This window comes from Rattus rattus, chromosome 3 (genome assembly GCF_011064425.1).
Source record: "Rattus rattus isolate New Zealand chromosome 3, Rrattus_CSIRO_v1, whole genome shotgun sequence".
Taxonomy (NCBI): domain Eukaryota; kingdom Metazoa; phylum Chordata; class Mammalia; order Rodentia; family Muridae; genus Rattus; species Rattus rattus.
Genome location: NC_046156.1, coordinates 68,677,946 through 68,700,672, shown reverse-complemented (window position 1 = coordinate 68,700,672; position 22,727 = coordinate 68,677,946). Strand labels below are relative to the sequence as shown.

Sequence of the window (22,727 nt, the reverse complement as noted above, 5' to 3'; positions counted from 1 at the left end):
ACTACTCCCTTAATTCAATTTAGTCTCCTTGAACACAAGATTCAGCTCCATTTCACTTCCTGGTACCCCTTTAATACTCAAACTAGATATTTTGTATTTTTCCTTTCTCAGCTTGCTATGTTTGTTCAAATGCTCTTCCTCAGACTTAACCAGAGACCAAAGTCTCTGTTGAGCTTTTTTGAGACTTCTTTTGTCAGTGTAATTAATATAAATCTCTTTATCCTAGCCTTAGGCAGTCCCTTCAGACAATGGCAAAAAGCAGCCATGTTCCTTACCAAAACATCACAAAAAGAAGTCTCTCGGCCACATACTAAAGTTCTCCACTGACACCTCTTGTGCCAGCAGGCCTACAGTTCTAATGACCCTTGGAACCACTCTCTTCCATATTCCTACTAGGATGGCCCATTAAGCCCCACTTAAAGCATTCCATGGCTTTCCAAATCCAAAGTCCCCAAATCCACATTCTTCCAAGCAAAAGCATGGTCAGGCCTATCACAGCAATACACCAGTCCCTGGTACCAACTTCTGTCTTAGGCTTTTACTGCTGTGAACAGACACCATGACCAAAGCAACTCTCATAAAGACAACATTTAATTGGGGCTGGCTTACAGGTTCAGAGGTTCAGTCCATTATCATCAAGGCAGGAACATGGCAGCATCCAGGCAGACGTGGTGCAGGAAGAGCTGAGAGTTCTACATTTTCATCTGCAGGCTGCTAGTAGAATATTTCCAGGCAGCTAGGAGTAGGGTCTTAAAGCCCACACCCACAGTGACACACCTACTCCAATCAGGTCACACCTACTCCAACAGGGCCACACCTCCAAATATGCCACTCCCTTGGCCGAACAAATACAAACCCTGACAAGTTGTCACTGTCTTAATCTTAAGAGGGAGTTTTTCCACAAAAGAAGTCACAAATGGTGTTACTCGCTGCTGTAAGCTAGGTCTTGGTGGTGGTGGGAGACAGATTGATATGTAAGTGACTTAGAAATAGCCTGCAGTAGCTAAGCCTCTGGACCAGCAGCCCTAAGAACCTGCTTCCTGTTGCACTGTGGGAATACTGATTTCAGAGTCTGGATTAGAAGACTGTGCCCTTAGCCTTAGAATGAGCACTCTGCCTGCCTGCTGGTTAGATGGAAGCATCTTTATCAGTTTACCATGGAACATGAAACCAGCTTTGCACCTGCTAACATTTTATTTTCTGTGTCCTTAACCTGGTTTCTACATAGTTATACGATCTTCATATTCATAATACTGAGAGAAAGTCCAACTCATGGGAAAAACTATTTTCTTCCTAATTTTAAGTCATCGTTGGTTGCTACTACACTGTTCATTTTAGATGTAGGGCTTTGTGCTTATGGTCAGTGTTCTATCCCCAGTGCTGGCTCATTGACACTTAGATCTACCCTTTTTCAAATATACGTTGCATGAAAATACTCATATTAAGGGCAGTCAATCAGACAGCATCTCCCGTAGTATGCCCATGAAGCCTTCTTGGCAGGAATTTGAAGAGAGGAATAAATGATTGTTTCTTAGACCCCTTGTATGAATAGTAACTGCTTGTCATAGTCATCTAAATACTCTTTGCCTCAGAGAGTGACTTAGTTGGGGTTTCTATTGTTGAAGCAAAACACAATGATCAAAAGAGCAAATTGGGGAGGAAAGAGTTTGTTTGGCTTCCACTTCCAGACCATAGTCCATGTTGGAGGGAGACAGGACAGAGACTCAAGCAGGGTTGGAACCTGGAGGCAGGAGTTGATACAGAGGCCATGGAGGGATGCTGCTTACTGGCTTGCTTCCCCTGGCTTGTTCAGCTTGCTTTCTTATAGAACCCAGGACCACCAGCCCAGGGATGGTACCACCCACAATGGGCTGGGCCTTCTCACATTGATCACTAAGAGAAAATGCCTTACAGGATCCATGGAGGCTCTTTTCTTTCTGATGACTCTAACTTGTGTCAAGTTGACACACAAAACCAGCCAGTACAACTGACCCCTGTCAACTTAACACATACATACATCACTAGTAAGTCATAACCCTTTCTTTCTTATTCATCCTCAGATCTATAACTTTAAAGTCCCACAGCCTCTACAAATTGAAACACATTAAAATTTCAGTCCCTTTAAAATAGCCAGTCTTTTAAAACAAGATCTCAACTGTGGACTCAAAGTCTTAACTGTGGACTCCAGTAAAATACTTTACTTCAAGAGGAAAAAAATCAGGGCACAGTCACAATCAAATCAAAATCAAACTCCAACTGTCCAATGTCTACCATCTTCTGGGCCCTTCAGATCTTCCCTCAGATCTTCAGTTCTGCCCTCTGCAGCACACAGCTTGTGTTTTAGGCTCTGGTTGGCTCCACTTCACTGCTGCTGGTCTTGGTGGTCATCCCATGGTACTGGCATCTCCAACACTGCTGGGATCCCTTACTCAGCTGGGCCGCACTTTGACCAGTACCCTCTTCTAGGTTGTCTTCACGAGGCCAAGCCTCAGCTTCTCTGAAGGCTCCTTCTGCTACTGAGGCTGCACCCTCACCAATGGCAGCTTCTGACTTCTTCCAGTGCCAAGCCTCAGCTGCTCTCCATGACCCCTTTATATCTTCAAAACTAGTGCCACCTGGGTGACTCTTCCCATGTCGGGCTATCAGCATGAGGTACAACCTTTGCTGCCTTTGGAGCACAGCTTCTCTGCTCTCAGAAAACGCTTCTCAGAAGGTTTTATCTCAGTGATACTCATCTTTTTTTAATTGCCACTAATTTCTTAGCTCCAGCTAACCAGCAGTAAGTGTTCGAGTAATGTAAAGGTTTCACTTTAAGTAGTTCTGATATCTCGTTAATCACTACAGCTAATTCTTTAAGCCCAGCCTGCCAGAACCACAGTGTCTTAAATCAAAATAGCCAATGGCCCTGATAGCCTTAATCTTCCCTCTGAAACGTCACAAGCCAGGCCTCCATCCTCTTCACTGTTCTCAACATTCTTATCTTCCAAGTTCCTTCAGAACATCCCACTAAGGTGTTAACACTCAGTGGTTCTTCTAGCCCAAAGTTCCTACATCCTTCCTCAATCCTTCCTAAAACACGGTCAGATCCGCTACAGCAATAACCCACTATGCTGCTACTAACCTTTCTTAGGGTTTTTATTGCTGTGATGAAACACCATGACCAAAAAGCAAGTTCGGGAGGAAAGAGTTTGTTTGGCTTACACTTCTGGATTATAGCCCATCATTGAAGGAAGGCAGGGCAGGAACTGAAGCAAGGCAGGAACCTGGAGGCAGGAGCTGATGCACAGGCCATGGAGGGATGCTGCTTACTGGCTTGCTTCCCCTGGCTTGCTCAGCCTGTTTCTTGTGGAACCCAGGACTACCAGCCCAGGGATGGCTCCACCTACGGTGGGCTGGGCCCTCCCCCATTGATCACTAATTGAGAAAATGCCCTACAGCTGGATCTCATAGAGCTATTTCTGAAGCTGAGGCCGCCTCCTCTCTGATGGCTTTAACTCGTGTCAAGTTGGTCCTCAGAACCAGTCAGTACAGACAGTAAGGAGAGAAATCCAGACAGGAGTTTTTAAAAATGGGAAGCAGGTGAAGTAAGGGCAGCCTGGAGTTAGCCGATTGTAACTGCATATTTAACAAAGATGACTCCCCAGGAGGTGACGAGAGAGTCAGAGGATACACTCCTTGGCTTCAAGATGCCACCTATACAAAGACAGTTTTCTTTTTACGCTTCACATCAAATAACGTTAAATGATTAGCTAACGATTAAAATGATAGCTAAGTTGGGAGCCCCATTAAAGAGACAGACTCCTCGCGGGTTCTCTGCAAATACTGTGTTTCCCATACTGCAGTGAAAGATTTACTTTGACGTTCAAAACGTTCCTGCAGAATGATAGCAAGGTGCAGTGGAGAGAACATCTAAAGGGATTGACTCCATAATGGCGACTTTTCAGTCCTTGTGGTGCCGCTGAGCAAGGCTGGCTGGCTCTTTTTCTTTCTCCCTCTCACTCTTTCTTGAGCACGGCTTCTTTTAGAAGCTGAGTTGTTTCTAAAGCTGAGCAGGGCTGAGTCTCACTGGCCCTGTGGTCACTGGCCCCTCAGATGGAGCGTTCAGATAGGGCCGTTGCTTACGTGACTCTCTCGTATTCCCTGTCACTAGCAGTGAGCTGTGGGTGCACTCCTGCGTTCAGGGCTGTGCATTTGAGGAAATCTGTCACTTTGCCCATTGAATTGGAAACCCTGAGTCTTTATCCTGGTTCCCTGATGAGATTTTTATCTGATGGCACTGTAGGGAAGTCCTTAATAATGAGGGCTTGGGTTCCAAGGCCAACACCTTCCTCAGCATTTGACAGCAGACATAGTAGGAGAGTCAACGCTGACAGAGAAGTTTGTATTATCTCCAGTTTTACAGACACATACACCCCACCCCCCACACCTAATATAGATTTAAACTGAGGTAATCTAACAATATCGAAAGCAATCTAACAATATCGAAAGCACAGTTGCGCTCTGAACAACACGTTCACTGATATACCTAGCACATAAGTCAGGATAGAGATTGTCACTCCAGGAAATTCTTTAGGTATATGTTTTATGTGTATGTGTGTACCAGTGTGTGGATTTGTGTTCATGCATACAGTATCTGAGGAGAAGGGGGGTTTGGGTCCTCTGGAGTGGAGTTATATAGCTAGTGAACTGCCCAATGTGGGTGCTGGGAACTGAATTCTGGTTCTCTCGAAGGCAAATGCTCTTGACTCCACTGAGTCGATCTTTTCAGGCCTCACTCCCAAATTCTTTTAAGTCCCATTTCAGTCACTCTCTGTCACACTTAGAAAATTTCTGTACTGTTTTATATCATTGTAAATAGTTCCAAATTAAAAGATTGTGAGTGGAATTTTGCAGTATTTCTTTTGCATGTAGATGTGCATGCATTTACATTCCTATGCAACGCACAGAGGTCGTCCTGCCACTTTCCTCTGAACTCCCTTGACACATGCTCTCACCCATTTTGGAGCTGGACTAGAGGCCAGAAAACCCAAGTAAACTCTTAGTCTCTGCCCCTTTCTCCATGAACTTGGTGAGCTGATTAGGCTGGTTGGCCTGCAAGCCCCAGGGATCCGTCTGTCTTGGCTCTCATTTGTGGAGAAAAGTTAAGCACGGAGCTATTTCCAGATTCTTGCGGTGGTTCACTGGTGGACAGGAGTGATAGAGATACATGGTGGACGTGACTGGTGACGCTGTTTAAACTGAGTTTAGTGTGTGACCTCCGCTTTAATAAGCAGGGCTAGAGATCTGAGAGCGATTGTGGCAATCAGAAGGAAACGTTTAATTCTGGAGTGTTAGAGCCCATGCCCATCATGGCAAGGAACATGGCGACAGGCAGCACAGCACTGGAGCAGTAGCTGAGAGCACATGTGATCCAGAAGCATGAGGCAGATAGGGAGAGGGAGAACTAGGAGTGCTGCGGGGCCCTTTCCCAACGAGGCCACACCTTCCAACCCTTCCCTCAGAGTCCCATCAACCCGGGACCAAGTAGTCAGGCATAGGGCCCATGGGACCATCCTCATTCACTACCACAAGCACTAAGGAATCATTTTGCCCCGATCATTTGGTAATAAGTTACCAATGTGGTGTACGCTCTCATCCAAATCTTATGTATGCCTTTTGTTCCTTCCCCCTTTCCCTCTTCACCCCTCTCCTTTTTACTTTTTCTGCTCCCATTGTTTTTCATCTCTCTCTCTCTCTCTCTCTCTCTCTCTCTCTCTCTCTCTCTCGTGTGTGTGTGTGTGTGTGTGTGTGTGTATGTGTGGTGTGGTGTGGTATGGTTTGTGTATATGCATTTGTATGTGGGGGCAGAAGGCAGTTTTTGGGTTTCGTTTGACCCTGTTTCTTTCATACAATCTCTTACTGAGACTTGGGGCTTTCTGATTAGGCGAGGCTGTGCAGAGCTTATGGGTAAGCCTGTTGCTGCCTCACAAGCACTGGCATTACAAGTGCATGCCATCATGCTTAGCTTTTACATGACTTCTGGGCCCCAGACTCAGTGTCCTCATATTGGACGGGCAAGTACTTTACCAGCTGAGCTACGTCTCCCCGACCCAGTGTACATTTCTGTATGCATAGGATGTTTTCCTGCACAATGACAGTATAGCTCTAAAAGCAAAGATGTTGGCACCAATATGGCATTTCCCAGACCTCTTTTCAGTTAACCAGTTGTCCGGTCAATGGCTTGTGAAAGATTGACAGTAAGATTTTGTGTTGCATTTGTTAGGCTTCTGGAATAGTTCTTTGATCTCATGTGTTACTTTTATTCCTTTAAGCACCTGGAGATGCTACAGTGGTAACTCTCGCCTCATGTTCCCCTCTTAGTGGGTCTAGCTGTGCGTCAGTGTCGGAAACACCAGAGATATGACGCTGCCTTTGCCTCATTGCTTAGGGATTAGGTCCATCACCACATGAGAGTAAAAACAATCACATCCCTAAAACATCTAGCTCAGCTTTTCAGGTGCTTGCCTTGCAAATCTGATGGTTGGGAGTTTGCTCCTCAGAACCCACAGAAGGGTAGGAGGGCGCTTACTTATTCCACAGAGTTGTCCTCTGACCATCACATAGCCTTTGTAGCATGCACATGCCCACATGCATATCATACACAGACTTGCAGTAACGACAAAAAGAACACCCGAGTGGAAATGCTTACCCACAGTCATGGTAAACGGAGCTTAGTCCCTGAGCTGTAGATTAGTGCTTCCCGTTGGTCAGTGCTCTGATCAGAGGCTGCTCTGTCTCCCATGCTGTGTTTTGGGTGCTCATTACAACCTCTTCTCCTCTGCTGCCCTCTCCCCACAAACAGTATCAACTCTTACTAAAGTTATTAAGGCAAGTAGTGAAGATTCAGTTTTTCCTTTTTTAAACATTAGATGTCGTCTTTATTACATCATCAAATCTTACCATAGATTTCCACCGGCATGGTATGTGCCAGAATAATTCTTACACCCTTCTTAGTATGAATAAAAAGTGATATTCAAACCATCTTTATGGGGGAGGATGCAACTCCATGGTAATTAATTCAGCTTTTGGCCTTTGAAATTGAACCCTTATCTTTTCATAAAATTTGCAAACTCATAAGAAATTTAATAAGATAGGTTTAGCTAGTTTGAGCCAAAATGAAGTCTAATTTTTCAGAATCTAGGCTTAGATGAATTAATTTAAATAAAGGCCCCAAATTGATTGATTAATTTTATTTGTGGTGTGACAGTTTCTTGATGGTATTGCACAGTTCTGCTACTTAGAGCAGTGCCCCCGGGACCAGGACAGATAAACAGTCTGGATGTAATTACGTGACTGAGGAACGGGCACTGCCAGTTGAGCCTGAGCTGTTCAGCAGCTACACAGCCCCTTCTCCCCCAGCTCTGCGCTCCTTTTGAGCCTGATGAGTAGAAACTATTTCACCTGTGCTTATTTCTCGCTGCACAAACAACCCGGGTCACATTGTAGGTGGGTTGGGTCAGGAGACCTCACCTTTCATCGACAGGTCAGGCCAGGCTTGCTTGTCACTGCTGCTGAGTTAGAAAGGCCCCATGTGCATGCTGAACACTTGGCATAGTGCTGATGTTTCCATGTACATAGCAGGGGATTCTTCTCCTTACAAAGTCCAAAATACGCAGGGAGATTAGTGAGAAACAGTGAGTTTATTACTAGACGGCAGCTCATCATCATTTTCATTCCCAGTCAGGTTTACGTTTGGCCAGGTCAGGAGTAGGCTCTTTCTCAGTTACACTGACAGAGAAGCTCTTCCAGGAGATGCGGACTTCACACTTGCTGTCCCCCTTCTTTGCTCTGGAGCCCTAGCAGTGCTGGTATCATCCATGACCTCTTAGAACAAATTGCTTCTCAAAAGCTTATATTCCCTTTGTACCCAAGAGTCTCGGCTGACGGAATAGAAACACCCACCATGTTCTTTATGTTGTACAGAGACAGAAAATAAATACATTATAGGCTAGCTTCTATACCCTTCATCTTTAATACTCAACACAATCTGGTTATGGTTGTTTTAAAACAACTCTATCTACTAACTCTGCTAATCCGTTGGATTTCTTTGGTTGATAATATTTTTTTTTCTTTTTTTTTGAAGCTGAGGACTGAACCCAGGGCCTTGCGCTTGCTAGGCAAGCGCTCTACCACTGAGCTAAATCCCCAACCCTCATATTTTTTAATGTTCTTAAACAAAATTATCCTTATTTGAATAAAGTTAATGATTTTGTAGCAAAAATGTTTACTCCAACCCTTCTAGATAGATGCTTTTATGTTAGTATGTACCTCTGAAAATAGATGTCAAGGCAGGAATTGATGGGCAAGGGTCCCTCACTTCTCTTCCTGGTTGGTGGTTGGAGTTTTTGTTTTGTTTTTCCTGATATTCCCAGCATGCCCAGGAGATGCTAGGGCAGGTGTGGTGTTGCCTTGGAGTCCATTAGTTGGAGGTTTTGTTCCTTACTCAGTTAGGTTGAAGGTACTATCTTGGCTGGGTACCACTATGGTCACCACATCCTTCTTATTCCATTCAGATGACGACACCCTTTCTCAATATAGACAACCTTTCTTACCTGCAAACACGTAACACCCACCCACCCACCTCCCTCCCTCTCTCCCTCCCTCCCCCCCTCCCTCCCTCCCGGGACACCCTTACTATGTGCTGCCTTTGACTCTACTCTTTGGATCCTGCTTCACCCTTCTCAGAGTCGGGCTTTGCTCACTGATCACCGATCTGACTCATCTTCCCATTCCCCTCTCGCCTCCTTTATGTTCTGCGTAGAGTAGCTCCACCCCCTTCCGTTCTGTACTGTCCACTCTGCCAACCATATGTACACCTGACTTGCCTGTTTCCTCTTAGTGGACTTAGAGTAAAAGTCAGCTGAGTTTCTTTTTATCTAAAACTGCCTGGATACGTATTTTCTCAGTGGACAGAGGAAAGGTTAAGAAGATCTAAGAGAGAATTTGAGGCTTCAGGTGTGAAGGGAGAGAAGCTTGGATTGTAATGTAATGAGTCTAGGGTGACTGTGGGGCACCTTCATAACGCTGGGGTGCAATAGAGGAGTCTAACTGGGGATGGTGGAGTCAGGAGCTTGAGATAGTGGTCACACTGCATTTCAGTCAGAAAACAGAGAGCAATGAATCTGGTGCTCAGCTCGCTTCTCCTTTTCAGTCTAGAACCTCGCCCATGGATGGTGTCCAGGTAAGGCGAGCTTTTTCCTCTTTAGTTACATATTTCTGGAAGCAACCTCATAGACTTACCTGGAGACATACTTCGATTGTGATTCTAAATCCAGTCAAGTAGACAGCAATGAAGATTAATTGTCACACTCCCCTGGAATGCCCATTTTATTTCTTTGTTAATATATTTCTTAGTCAGTGTTCTGTTGCTATGAAGAGACACCATGGTGAAGGCAGCTCTTATAAAGGACAACATTTAATTGAGGATTGCCTGCAGTTTTAGAGGGTTAGTATATTATCATGGCAGAAAATATGACAGATTCCCAGGCGGCAGTAGCAGCAGAGATGGGGACACACACACACACACACACACACACACACACACACACACACACACACACACACACACACACAGGGGTGGGGCTAGACAGATAAAACAGACAGACAGACACTGATCCTGGCTTGGGCTTCTGAAACCTGAAAGCCCACCCCCTCAGTGCACACTTCCTCCAACAAGGCCATACCTGCTCCAGCAAGGACACACCTCCTAATCCTTCTCAAGTAGTGCTACTCTGGGATGACCAAGCATTCCAATATATGATCTAGACACTGATGGGAGCCATTTCTCCCCAAGAGCAGTGACTTGGGGTAAACCGATTTCACCAAACATATTGGCCACGACTAAGAGAATTAACTATATTTAGTTAACAGTGGTGACCTATAGAGAGTTTAGGTATTGTGTATGCTTTATTATCCCTACTTTATCAGAAACTATTGTTTTCGTTACATTTAATTTCCTTGTAGCCTTGTATTGTGAAATCTTATTTTGTGGTGAGCTCTGATCAGAAGGCTAAATGGCATTGCTTGGCACAAGCAGAGACATGTCTCAGATTTGTCGTTGTTGTTGTTTATTTTGTTGGTTTGTTTTGTTTTGGGGAGTTGTTGAGACAGGGTTTCTCTGTGTAGCCTTAGCTGTCCTAGAATTCAACTTTGTAGACCAGACTGGCCTCAAACTCAAGAGATCCCCTGCCTCCCAAGTGATAGACTAAAGGTGTGTGCCGCCACTGCCTCGCTAGAATTTGTTTAATAATTTATTCTTGGTAAGACTTGGGATTAGGTAAAGAAACAACTGTAAATACTTGTCTCCAGAATATTAATGTGGACTTGAAGTGGATCCTTATTTTAGATTATAATGTGTGAACATTGCCTTGATTCTGGTGTTAGAGCAGAAAATGAAGCACATACAACTGCCAGGCCTCTATCACTTGCTTCCTGGAGACTAAGAAGATGCAGTTACACGTTCTTCAATTTTTCGAAGCCAGCATCCTTGACAAGTTTAGTTCTTTTGAGTCTAATGTTTAGTTAGAAATATTTCCAGTTTGAAAGTTGCACGGTTTTACCAGTACCAGTACTATTTACATTCTCAGCATGTCCAGTTGTGAAAGAAATAGTTCAGTATTTGGAAAATTGTAGTGTAAAAACGTTATTAGCTGTCATATTTCATGTTTCTAAACTCTAGGTAAGTCCCATTAGATATTGATAAAAACATAAGTTCTGCACTTGATAAATATTGACAATTAGGTTCTTCTACTGCTACGAAATAGTAAAGCATTTTAAAAATTTAAAGTTGAAAATTTCAATTCAAATCCAATAGGATACTGTGCATTTGTGTTTTATATAAGTGTTCTGATTCATACAAATCTTTCTTAAAGTGTTGAGAATTCATTTATAAAACAAAATGTGCATTCTTGGCAGATTAATTTATTAACCTTCTTGAATCACGTTGCAAGTTCTAGGTGCTTTTTAAAAAATGTATGTAATGTGTTGAAATTACTTTAGGAAAACTTAAACATAATCAAATAGCAGCAAAGAATATTCTGTATAATACACACACTGAAAAATGTAATGTGAAATATTAGAGCCTATGGTAACACACAGGACAAACATTCTCAGTGTGTAAGATTTGAGAAATAAGTTGAAAGCCTCCATAAACACCCAGTCTTCATAATGCTTTTAAAATGGAATAGCATGTCTCAGCTATAGATTCTAGCTCATGAACTATTTCTTATAAGGTAATTAATTAACTAGTTAATTAATTTATGTATGTGGGTATTTTTTCCATATATCTCTGTATATGCCTGGCCAGAGGAAGGTGTCAGATCTCCTGGAACTGGAGTTATAGATAGTTATGAGCCACCATAAAGGCGCTAGGAGAATTGAACCTGTGTCCTTTGGAGGAACAACCAGTGCTCTTAACTGCTGAGCCATCTCTCCAGCCCCACTAATAGACTCTTGTATTCTAAACACGTGAACTTTATTCTCATTCTCCCCTCACCCCCTTTCCATCAGTGAGCATCTTCTGTATAATGTTCCCTCTCCTCTTCTTTAGGGTAGGTACCAGAAGTGGAGTAACTGGGTCAGGGGGCATGGACTTTTGTATGTTTTTAACTACAGTGTTTAGATCTGTTGTTCAATTGGTTTATATTCATTGTAGAAGATAAAAATTACAGTGATTGTGCTTCTCTCTCTCTCTCTCTCTCTCTCTCTCTCTCTCTCTCTCTCTCTCTCTCTCTCTCCCCCCCCCGGAGCTGGGGACCGAACTTGCGCTTGCTAGGCAAGTGCTCTACCACTGAGCTAAATCCCCAACCCCGTGATTGTGCTTCTTATCTGAAGGTTTTGTAATTCAAGAAGCTTGGGAAATTGCCAGGATAAAAGCTTCTTGAGTGGGATTTTCTGCAACATTCCCTGAGCCTGGCTGGGCACTTTATCAGTGGTTTGTTGGTTTGTTTGTTTGTTTGTTTGTTTGTTGGTTTGTTGGTTTGTTTGTTGGTTTGTTTGTTGATTTGTTGGTTTGTTTGTTGGTTTGTTTGTTGGTTTGTTGGTTTGCACATGTTTAGTATTCAGTGAATGATTTATTCAGGATGTGGTTTCTGAATTAATGATTTAAAATTTAAAATTGTCTTATTGGCTAAGTTATATCTTATTGATCAAAACAACTAAACCATCAAGCTTTTAGAGGTTTACGGAAAAAGGTAGTTAAAGGTCTTCAGTATGATTCTTTTTTGTTTTGTTTTATAACTTATTTAATTTAAAACTTGTTTATTACTAACGAGTGTGTGAATGCTTTCCACGATCTTAATTTTACTTAGACTATAGGCATATGACACAAAAGCGGACAACAACAAAGATGGTACAAATCTTGTTTATCCCCCTTTTCCTCCTACAGAATGTGAAAATCTTTGCATCTTCTGATAGTCTAGCCAAGGTCCAAGAAGTAGCAAGCTGGCTTTTGGAAATGAATCAGGAACTGCTCTCTGTGGGCAGCAAAAGACGACGAACTGGAGGCTCTCTGAGAGGGAATGCTTCCTCAAGCCAGGTTGATGAGGAGCAGATGAATCGCGTGGTTGAGGAGGACCCACAGCAGCAGCCGAGACATCAGGAGGAGGAGCACACTGCGCGGAATGGTGAACTTGTGGGTGCAGACCCTAGGCCTGGAGCCCAGAACGATTCCCAGCAAGGACAAGTGGAAGAAAATAATAACCGCTTTGTTTCAGTAGATGAGGACTCTTCGGGAAACCAGGAAGAGCAGGAGGAAGATGAAGAACATGCTGGGGAACAGGAGGAGGAAGAGGAGGAGGAGGAAGAGGAGGAGGAGATGGACCAGGAGAGTGATGATTTTGACCAGTCTGATGACAGTAGCAGGGAAGATGAACATACTCACAATAGCAATGTCACAAACTGCAGTAGTGTCGTGGACCTGCCCATCAACCAGCTCTCCTCCCCATTCTATACCAAGACAACAAAAGTGAGTATCTTCATTCCCCTCCACCGGATATGCTCCCTCACTATTTCAGTCATAGTGACCTCATCCTTACAGTCTGTAGTGCGGCCAGCTAGTCCTCACATGTAGAGCACTTCATTGATGATATAAAGGCTCCAGTGTTATAAATAGAGATACTGATAAGAAGGCAACTTAATTGCAAAACGGGGTGGTGGTGGTGGTGGTGGTGGTGGTGGTGGTGGTGGTGGTGGTGGTGGTGGTGGTGGTGGTGGTGGTGATGGAGGTGGTGGTGGTGGTGGTGGGTGGTGGTGGTGGTGGGGGTGGTGGTGGTGGTGGTGGTGGTGGTGGTGGTGGTGGTGGTGGTGGTGGTGGTGGAGGTGGAGGTGGAGGTGGTGGTGGTGGTGATGGAGGAGGTGGTGGTGGTGGTGGTGGTGGTGGGTGTTGGTGGTGGTGGTGGAGGAGACTGATGTTGTTTACACAAAAAACCAAATCACCAGCTTCCTGTTTGCTGCCAGAGTGGTTTGGGTGAGTGTGCAGGTTGGTGTGAAACATGGCGTGTGTAAATCAGGTAATGAATCTTATTTGCAAAATAGCTAATGTATCACTGGCTGTGTTTTCACAAGAGTTAACCTAATGTGTAAATCAGTGGAAGTCACAGCAACTAAGTCTGCTGTGTTTTCAGAAGTTAGATGTGGCTTGTGGGTGCCAAGTAGAATAGCCTTGCGTTAGTAGGGATTGTGTTTAAGTAATAGGTGACTTGTTTTACACACATAGAAACGGTCTGTAGCACCCACCCCTTTACTCCTCATTTGCTGATTTTTAAATTTAACAATGAATCATTGGATTTTGCCCATAAATACCTGTAAATTTAACAGTATTGCTTTCAGTGTGCTTTGACTCAGATTGTAGTGTCTCATACAATTGGCTAAAATTCAATTTGCTTTATCAGTTTTGTTTTAGGTTAAAAAAAAAAAACTATGACAGAGAGCATGTCTATCTCTAATTTTCATAGCCCGGTCATATTATTTTATTTACTTGTTGGCATAACCTAGGAAGGAAATGGCATCAGGTAGTGGTTTTCTCCCATTGAATTCTCTCAACGTGGAGGATTTTGGTCTGGACTAACTCTTAGTGTTTCACCCCCGTTCTTTTCATTTCCATAGCAGCAATTTAGAAAATCCTCTAGCATCTGGAGGGCAGGGCAGGAAGATCATGAATTCAAGGCAGAAGACATTGCCTCAACTCAAAAGATGGTTTTAAAGTTACCTGTATTGTATTAAGAAGACTTCACATGCCCAGCTCTAGTAATAGGAGAAATTTGTACTGATTCCTTTTGGAGACCCTTACATCCTTGATCACTATAAAAACAAAATGTACAGTGTCCTGGGCTGCAGTTTGGTTTCAGTCCTTTGAAAGGAGCAGGGGCTGAGATGAAAATCCTGGCTTAGAGTCAGGTGTGGTAGCACACAAGTCTCAACCCGGGGCAGGAAGGTTGTTGCAGATTTCAGGCCGGCCTGGGCTGTCTGGTGCATGTGAGTCTGGGATAGGCTGTTAGAAGGCTTGAAAGGAAGAAAACACCTTCCACTTTCTCAGTGCTTCCTCAGCATGTCTATATCCATGTAGACGGACGTCTCCTTGAGCCCTGACGGCAGCCAGACTTAATGTGTCATTACGCAGTATTTCTACATCACCGAGGAAAAGCGCGTTGTCTACAGAACATAGCGGACACTGTCGAACTAAGGACAATCTGCTCTCCTTGGTCACTGAGCTTCCCTTTTTGCAAGTGTAGAGAAGATAGCATGTTTTGATCAGAGAAGTGGGCGGGGACCCTTAAGTGGTGAGTGGGAGCAGTGGCCAGTGTGTTAAGGGAGACTTTATACTAGTTCTTAGCATTTCTGAACTCCCGACAGGTTTTTGAGGTGCTTTCTGTGTAGGTGATTGGCAGACCTGTTTGGGTTAACTCTTAGTTGTAGGGAACAGGCTCTGTTCTTTGTAAGAAAGCTGTGTTTCCTCTTGAGAACAAAGACTACCCCAATCCCATTAAGTTTTGTCATAAGGGAACATACAGTAAAGAGTATAGATTATATTAGATACTAGATAAACAGATTGTAAATTCTAATATTAAAGGTCAAGGCTAATGGTAGTTGATATTGCTGTTTATTAAATACAAACCGTTTGCACATTCCTGAAGTAGATAAGTGAACAGGTTATAGAGAGCCGTGGTTCACTCCACACCACCCTTTGTTTAGATTTCTTCCTGCCTGCCTGCCTGCCTGCCTGCCTGCCTGCCTGCCTGCCTGCCTGCCTGCCTGCCTTCCTTCCTTCCTTCCTTCCTTCCTTCCTTCCTTCCTTCCTTCCTTCCTTCCTTCCTTCCTTTCTTTCTTTCTTTCTTTCTTTCTTGGAGGGAGGACCGAACCCAGGGCCTTGTGCTTTCTAGGCAAGCGCTCTACCACTGAGCTAAATCCCCAACCCCTATTTTTCTTTTCTTGAGAACAGTTTTTTTTTTCTTCTTCTTTTTAACCATCCTCAAGCATAGGAGGCTTGGTTTGTTTTTCTAAAGATTTATTTATTTATTTTGTGTATGTGAGTACACACTGTAGCTGTCTTCAGACACACCGGAAGAGGGCATCAAATCCCATTACAGATGGTTGTGAGCCACCATGTGGTTTCTGGGACTTGAACTCAGGACCTCTGGAAGAGGTCAGTGCTCTTAATCACTGAGCCATTTCTCTAGCCCGAGAATAATTTATTTTAAACAATATATTCTGATTATGCGTCCTTCCTTCAACTTCTCTGAGATCCTCTCACCCCCTTCCATCTGAACCCACACCCTTTCTGGCATCTAAAGAGGAATAATAGAACATGATAAATCCAAATAATCAGACAGCAGAAGAAAAGGAGCCGAAGCGTGTGGAACACATACAGATGCAGAGCCAAACACGTTTGTGCACATAGGAGTCCATGAAAACGCAGAGCCGGAAGCCACAGTATGTATGCATAGGATCTGTTGGGCTAAGAAGAAGACGCTTTGACAAAACATGACGAGACAGAGACCCTCCAGAGATGCCGTTTAGTTTGTTTGTGTTGACCGGCAACTGCTGGGCACTGGACCAGCCCTTAAGAGCAAGTGGTTTGTTTCCTCAGTGAGACTCTGTTGGAGAAAACTAAACTTTCATTTGCAAGTGGTTACCAATCAGATAGCTTCTAGGTTAGGGATGGGGCTTATGTCCACGTTTCCTCTCAGTGCTGGGACCCTATCTGGCACAGACATGTGCATGTTCTGGGTAACATAACAATAGATTTCAATTTTGATCTGCCCAGTTTCTAAGAGCCCTTTCTCTTTCCATGTGTTATGCTGCCCCCTAGGGTAGGATGTAACAAACAGAACAGCAGAATTTCCAAGTGTGATGGGTTTAATAATGAACCCCCTGAGGACTCAGCTGCTCTTCTTGTGTTAATCCGACATTATAGAAAATATGAGGCCACAAACCTAAGGTGTAAGAGGAAGAAAGGCATGAAAAGAAGGAATCGGAGGCTCTAGGGTCTGTCCCATGCTGGCTGTTTGTCTTCCCAAGTTCTAGAGCCAGCTTGCTCTGCCAGTTCTGTTTGTCTCTGCAGGTTTAATGTGCCAGCCTACTGTGTCTTTTTAAAAATTATTTTCTCAAGAGATTCTCCGCTCAGATTGAGTCTTTGGCATGTAATAATCTAAAATACAGATTATTAACTTTTGCTTCTGTTTTATCTTTATCAGCTCACTTTCAGCTGACAAGAAAAGCAAATGGGACTACCAGAGGTCGGGTCTTTATCCTCCTGATTTTTTTCATGGAAACAAGTGTGTTTGGGAAGTAATTTCTGAAGAAACTCCATCTTTATCTCTAATTATTAGATTCTTTCTAGTGATGGTTTTTATCTATTTGCTTCCAGAAAGAACTACAAATATGCAGGCACACACATGTATACACATGAATACATATGCAGAGTAGATAGTGAATACATTTGTGTCTTTAGGCTCTAGACAGTGGAGGATGAGCAGGTCTGGTTGCACATGCCTGTAGTCATGGGGACCAGAGAGAAGGGCTTTAGACCAGCAGCGTAAAGGTAGCAGGTTTGTGGTTGCCCTCTTAGAGCTGGAACTGTCAGAAAACTATGTAATAATATGCCCAACAGCTGAAACTTCAAGGGAAACTAAGTTAAGTTACACTCTAGAGAATGATGTTCTTCTCAGAAGGTGCACGGCTTAGTTTTGTCCATAACTCTATAAACTCGAAGCTGTGTTAGGTCTAGGCATGTCCAGACAGTAGTTGTCTCATATAACATATGCCAGCACGCACAGCCCGGTGAGTGGTCCCGTTCTTGCCTTGTAAATGGGAAGAAATGGAAACATAGTGAGGTCTGGCTTAACTTGATTGAGAGTCTGGGGAGATGATGGAACCAGGGAAGGGGCAGGCTGTGAGGGATGAGGTGGGAGAGTGGTAGCTAGCTTATGGCGCCTGAGCTCAGGCTTCCCTCTTTCACTGACTCTCTGAGCACGTGTAATAGCCCCATCAGACTCTTCTTCATCTCCACCATGATGCCTCTCCTCAGGAGTTTTCTAAGGATTAAGTAAAAGCAGGTATGTAAAATGGGTAGCATAATGCCTGAGAAAGGAGGCTATGTGTACGTATAGGCCTGTGACCTGGCTTTGTCTGTATCTATCCCTCAAATGCAGGTCATTCTCTACAACACACGCATCTGTTTGTGATGTTCACTGTTCAGTCGTTAGGACACTGCTGACATAAAAAGGTTTTGGAGAAATAAGCAGACACAGGCTAATACGTTAGCCAAACGTATGCAAGTAGCTGAACCTAATTAACTGACCTCACTAAGAAGAAAATAAGCTCTAGTCAAAGAGTTACCGTTCTCATCAGTCATCAGGCCATATGCTGTTCCTTGTAGAATTTGTCAGTGAATCTGAAATTCTCCCAAATTTTAACCATCAAGTTTCTGCTCAAGTGCTCTGTAGGCCTTACAGATAAATGTCAACTTGTGATAAATTTGTAATTGATTTCTATTAACACAGTTTTAAAAATATTTAACATTTGAAACTATAATTGCTCAAAATATATTTTAAATCTGTGTGAATCTATATCCTGTTCACGAAAGTAATGAAAAGAGTACTTTAATTCTTATATTAATGAAAAGAATACTTTAATTTAAAGAATACATCAGAGGTACTAGATCCTCTGAAGCTGGAGTTAAGACAGCTCTTGGTGCCTGGTGGGGGTTCTGGGGATTGTAGTCTGCATCTTTAGCAGAATAGTAGGTATTTAACTCCTGAGCCGTTTCTCCAGCTTTCTCTGTAAACTACTTTCCCTATAGAACATGCTACCTTCCTTAGCACTTGAGGAGCAGAGGCAGGCATCTCTCTCGGCCAGCCATGGCTACTTGATGAGACTCTGTCTCAAAAACAAAAACAGAATGGGGGATTTTAACACCGAGTACAAAATCATAAATTTCTGAAATATGTATTATACCAAGCAGAGTTATCCCAGGTGCTTTGTGTATAATTACAAGGGCAATCTTTTCAGTGTTATTTTGCTGGTGGTAAGGAAGATGGCCTGTAGGATAAGCATGCAGTCTTCAGGATGAATTTCATTTTAGTTTTGATATATAACTTCAATATTGTTCTTAAATACTATAGCAAGCATTTGTTAGTATCAGGAAAAAAAATAGACCTGTTAGAAACCACTTATTTTTACCTAGGCTTTTGTGTAACTTTTATAATGCATAATAGAGGGTTAGAGAAAAAAGGTTTTCCTCCAAACAACTGGCATATGCTCTTAAAGGAGGGAGAGAAGTGGGACTAGAAAGTGTCACTCAGTGTAGTGGTGGGAAGGGTGGTGCTTTGCTGTCCAGCTTTGATCAGCTTCCACATCTCAGACACCTTGTAGCTCTGGCAAATTCTAGCTAGGTCAGCTGAGTCCATTGCTTGAGGGTGACGACTAACATGGGGCTATATTTTCATTTATGTTTGTGTGTACTTCATGTATATGTGGGTGCTTAGAACTCAGAAGAGGTACTAGATCCTCTGAGGCTGGAGTTAAGACAGACAACTCTTGGTGCTTGGTGGGGATTCTGGGGATTGTAGTCTGCATCTTTAGCAGAATAGGTATTTAACTCCTGAGCCGTTTCTCCAGCTGAAACATTTTTTAGTATGTGGTTTTGTGAACTAATTCTTTAGTGTGATCCGGAAAGCTTTTAGCTCTCTATGTGTGACTTTACCATTGTTGTGAAGAGATACCATAACCAAGGCAACTTATAAATGAAAGCATTCTGTTGGGGACTTCCTTACATCATGGTGGGGAGTGTGGTGGCAGGCAGACGGGCATCATGGCACTGGACAAGTAGCTGAGAGCTCACATCTTAGCACAAAAGGCTAAGTCTTGTGATGTGTGCTTTTGAAACCACACCCCTCCCAACCCCGTGACTCATTTCTCCAACAAGACCACACCTCCAAATATTTCTCAGTTTTACAAAACAGGACCAAGCACTCAAATATACAAGCTAGTAGGGCTCATTCTCATTCCCAGGCTTATACCACGGAACATAAATATCTCTCATTCTGAGGGGTGGGGGAGAGAGCAAGTGAGAGCGCAGTTTGAGAGTCTATTTTTAGAATAATTCCGAGGTGCCCAACGCTCTTAACAGGAAGGCAGCAGTCCTTCCCTCTCCTGCTCCTGACTCTCCATTGACACAGACCTGTTACTATAAGCCATTCTGTAATGGAAACCGAGGGAGGAGACTGGGTCGTCAGCTCCCGATGTAAGGCCATCACTCCTCTTTATATTGAATGGTTCTTCATATAAACCTCTGTACAGAGACTTCTGCTTTCTTAAAAAATCCAGTTGTGTTGGGTGACTATGTTTTTGTTTTAATCCCTTGTGTGGGATAAGAGGCCACGTCCCAGCAGGTTATTATGATTTGCCTTGTGCACTAGCAGGGGAGTGATTTTTACCAGCTGCAGATAGTTTGATCCTGGGGACTCTGGAGAGGATATAAATGGCAGAGCCCCGAGAAGGCTGCTACTCCTCCTGCTTGAAATTGTTGTAGTTTGAAGACAAATTAGAGAAATCTTGCCGATGAAAATTGGACTTGCCCCAAAAACCCATTGTCCCTGGTCAGCAGGAAGTAGTCAATTTTGTTGGTTGAAAGGTCTACTCCCCTTACCCCTCTAACCTTTTCTCCTATATAGTGTTGGGGGATTGGAAGGGATTAGGGTGGAATAAAGGTTGGGATAAAAGAACCCAATAAAATAGTGAAAAACAAAATATCACCTCTTTCTTTCTGGTCCTTGTATTTCCATCTAGAGCACTGACAGTCTTTTCAATAGAAGACTGCTGTCATATTAAATGCATTTGGTGTATTCCCTGGATCAACTTTCTGTCTGTTTGTTTGTTTTCTGGATAAGTTACTCTTAAAATTTATGCCCTTAAGTCAGCATGCTAATGCTAAGGGGCAGTTGACCGACCACACCATCTTTTGTCCTTATTCTGGCCATCACCAGTGCAGTGGAAGATGGCGTCAGTAGCGATGGCCATCATGGTGATGTGTAGCCATGCGGCACATTGCCTCAGTCCCAGCCACTTTGTATTTTCTTCCCAAGGATCACTCGAGCTCATGAGTTCAATACCAGGCTGGGGAACCTAGGAAAAACCCTGTCTTGAGCAAACAAGCAAATAAAGATGTCATTTACTGAGCACTTTCTGGAATACTGATGGATTCCTTACGTGTCTGTCCTCGCTGAGTCCTGTAGCTGCCAGCCTGGTGCTGAGCTGACTCACGAGCAGGAATCAGTTGGTCATCAGGTTGGCAGCAGAGCTGGTATGGAGCTGAGAGCTCACTTCAGTCCAGGTTTACTCCTTGAAATAGAAATATCCAGTGAAGCAATATTTCCAGCTTTGGTTATTCTGCAGACTGTGGAACATCTGTTTCCAGGTCCCCAGTGTCACCCCAACTGAATCCCTGTTCCTGTGGCAAGTGTGGATACATATTTTTCATAGCGCAGGCCTGAGATCCCTGTAGATCCCTGAATTACTCTGTTGGTGGCGTAGTTAATTTGATAGCCTGTTGAAACAATTGATTAAACAACTGGCCTCTTCCTTACACAACTGAAATGATGCTTCATTAGCACAATTCTGCCTGCTTACCTTTACTTCATGTTTCATCTGTGCGACCCTGGGACACATTTCTCTAACCTTATAGGAAGAAATGACTATGCTCAAAAGGAAGTCTGTCCTTGAGTAAACAACTGATTCTCCAGACTTGAGAAATGTTTTTTGTGGGGGGGTTGGGGGGTTTGGATGGGGTGGAGCTTTCCCTCACTAGCCATTCTTTGTAACATTTTAAAATTAACCTTTTTATTTTCAAGGTAATGGCAGAATTGAGTGGGAACCCAGAGGCTCCTGTATGCTTCCTGTCTCCATGCAACATACCCTGCCCCACAGTAAGCCCCTCACCAGAATGGTAGATGCTTTACAAACGATGAGGCAGAAGCCACATTTACCTCAGGTTTCACTCCTGGTGTTATGTACTCTGAGTTTGAACGAGTGTGTAGTGATGCATTTACCAGTGTGGTGTTTTATAAAGGTTTCCAGCTGCCCTAAAAATCCTCAAGGTCAGCCCATTGAGTCTCCATCCACCCGGCTCGAAGCCAGCATCAGTCTCTTCACAATTTCCACAGCATCCCTATCCCCAAAGTGCCATGTAACCAGAATCACACAGTTTGCAGTCCTAGATTGCCTTTTTAAATACCATTCATTAAGTTTCTTTAGTGTATTTTCATGGCTTGAAAGTTCCCTTTTTATTGTTGAATAATATTCCGTTGTTTATCTATCTACTCATGGAATGGAGAATATTCTGGTTTTCCAGACGTTGCCAGCCGTGAGCTGCGGTATAATACTCCGTGAGGAGAGTTGTAGCTGTGTTTGCTTTCATAAGGAATTGCCAGGGTGTCTTCTCTTCCTGTGTGGGGTTTGCATTCTCCCTGTCAGCAAATGCTGTGTCCTTGCTGGTGCTTAGCGTGGTCAGCGTTGTGGGCTTGGGCCGCTCTGAGCTGTGCTGTCTTCAGGCGGGTACACGAGTGAACACAGCTTCAGGTTCATGCTTGCCTGAGTACATCTCTGGTGAGGTACCCAGAACTTGCGATCAGTTTTAAATTAGACTGTTTTCCTGGCAATGCTCTTTTTAGAGTTTTATAGATGTGTTTGAAAAATAAGCATTATTCATTATGTTTTAATGTTTTTGGCTTGTTTGTGGTGTGTCTTCTTACTCCATCCACAGTGTCTTTCAGAGAAAATGTTTAATTTTAATGACGTCCATTTTTTCTATTACTTCTTCCTAGACAATGCCTTTCACATTGTAACTACAGTGTCAAGGCTATCTGCTTCGGTTTTCCGTGTGCGTCTGTGTCTACTTTAAGATAACTTTTGGAAAGGGTGTAAGGTCCGTGCGTGATGATGTCGATGCTGATGCAGAGGCCCAGGTGTGATGGAGATGAATATTGCTCCATTAGATTTTCTTTGCATCTCTGTCAAAGACTGCATTTACATGGGTCTGTTTCTGAGCCCTCAGCCCTGTTGCATTTATCTGTTCCCTAACTGCTCTCCTGGTTGCTGTACCTCTGTGAAAGGCTTACGGTGGGACAGTGCAGTCTCCATGGTGTTCTTCAGTGTTATACTGGCTGTTCCACGCCTTCTGCCTCCCATCTCAG

General features: G+C 43.5%; 1 protein-coding gene across 4 annotated transcripts in view; it reads left to right on the top strand.

The window, feature by feature from the left end:
- The window catches only part of Fbxw7 (F-box and WD repeat domain containing 7), a 184,084-nt gene that overhangs the window by 96,953 nt on the left and 64,404 nt on the right, over window positions 1-22,727 (top strand). For all 4 annotated transcript variants that reach the window (XM_032898158.1, XM_032898156.1, XM_032898155.1 and 1 more), the window contains one exon: window positions 12,425-13,003. In XM_032898158.1, coding sequence (XP_032754049.1) covers window positions 12,494-13,003 — 510 coding nt within the window. In that variant the 5' untranslated portion in view covers window positions 12,425-12,493. The remainder of the gene's footprint in view (window positions 1-12,424; window positions 13,004-22,727) is intronic.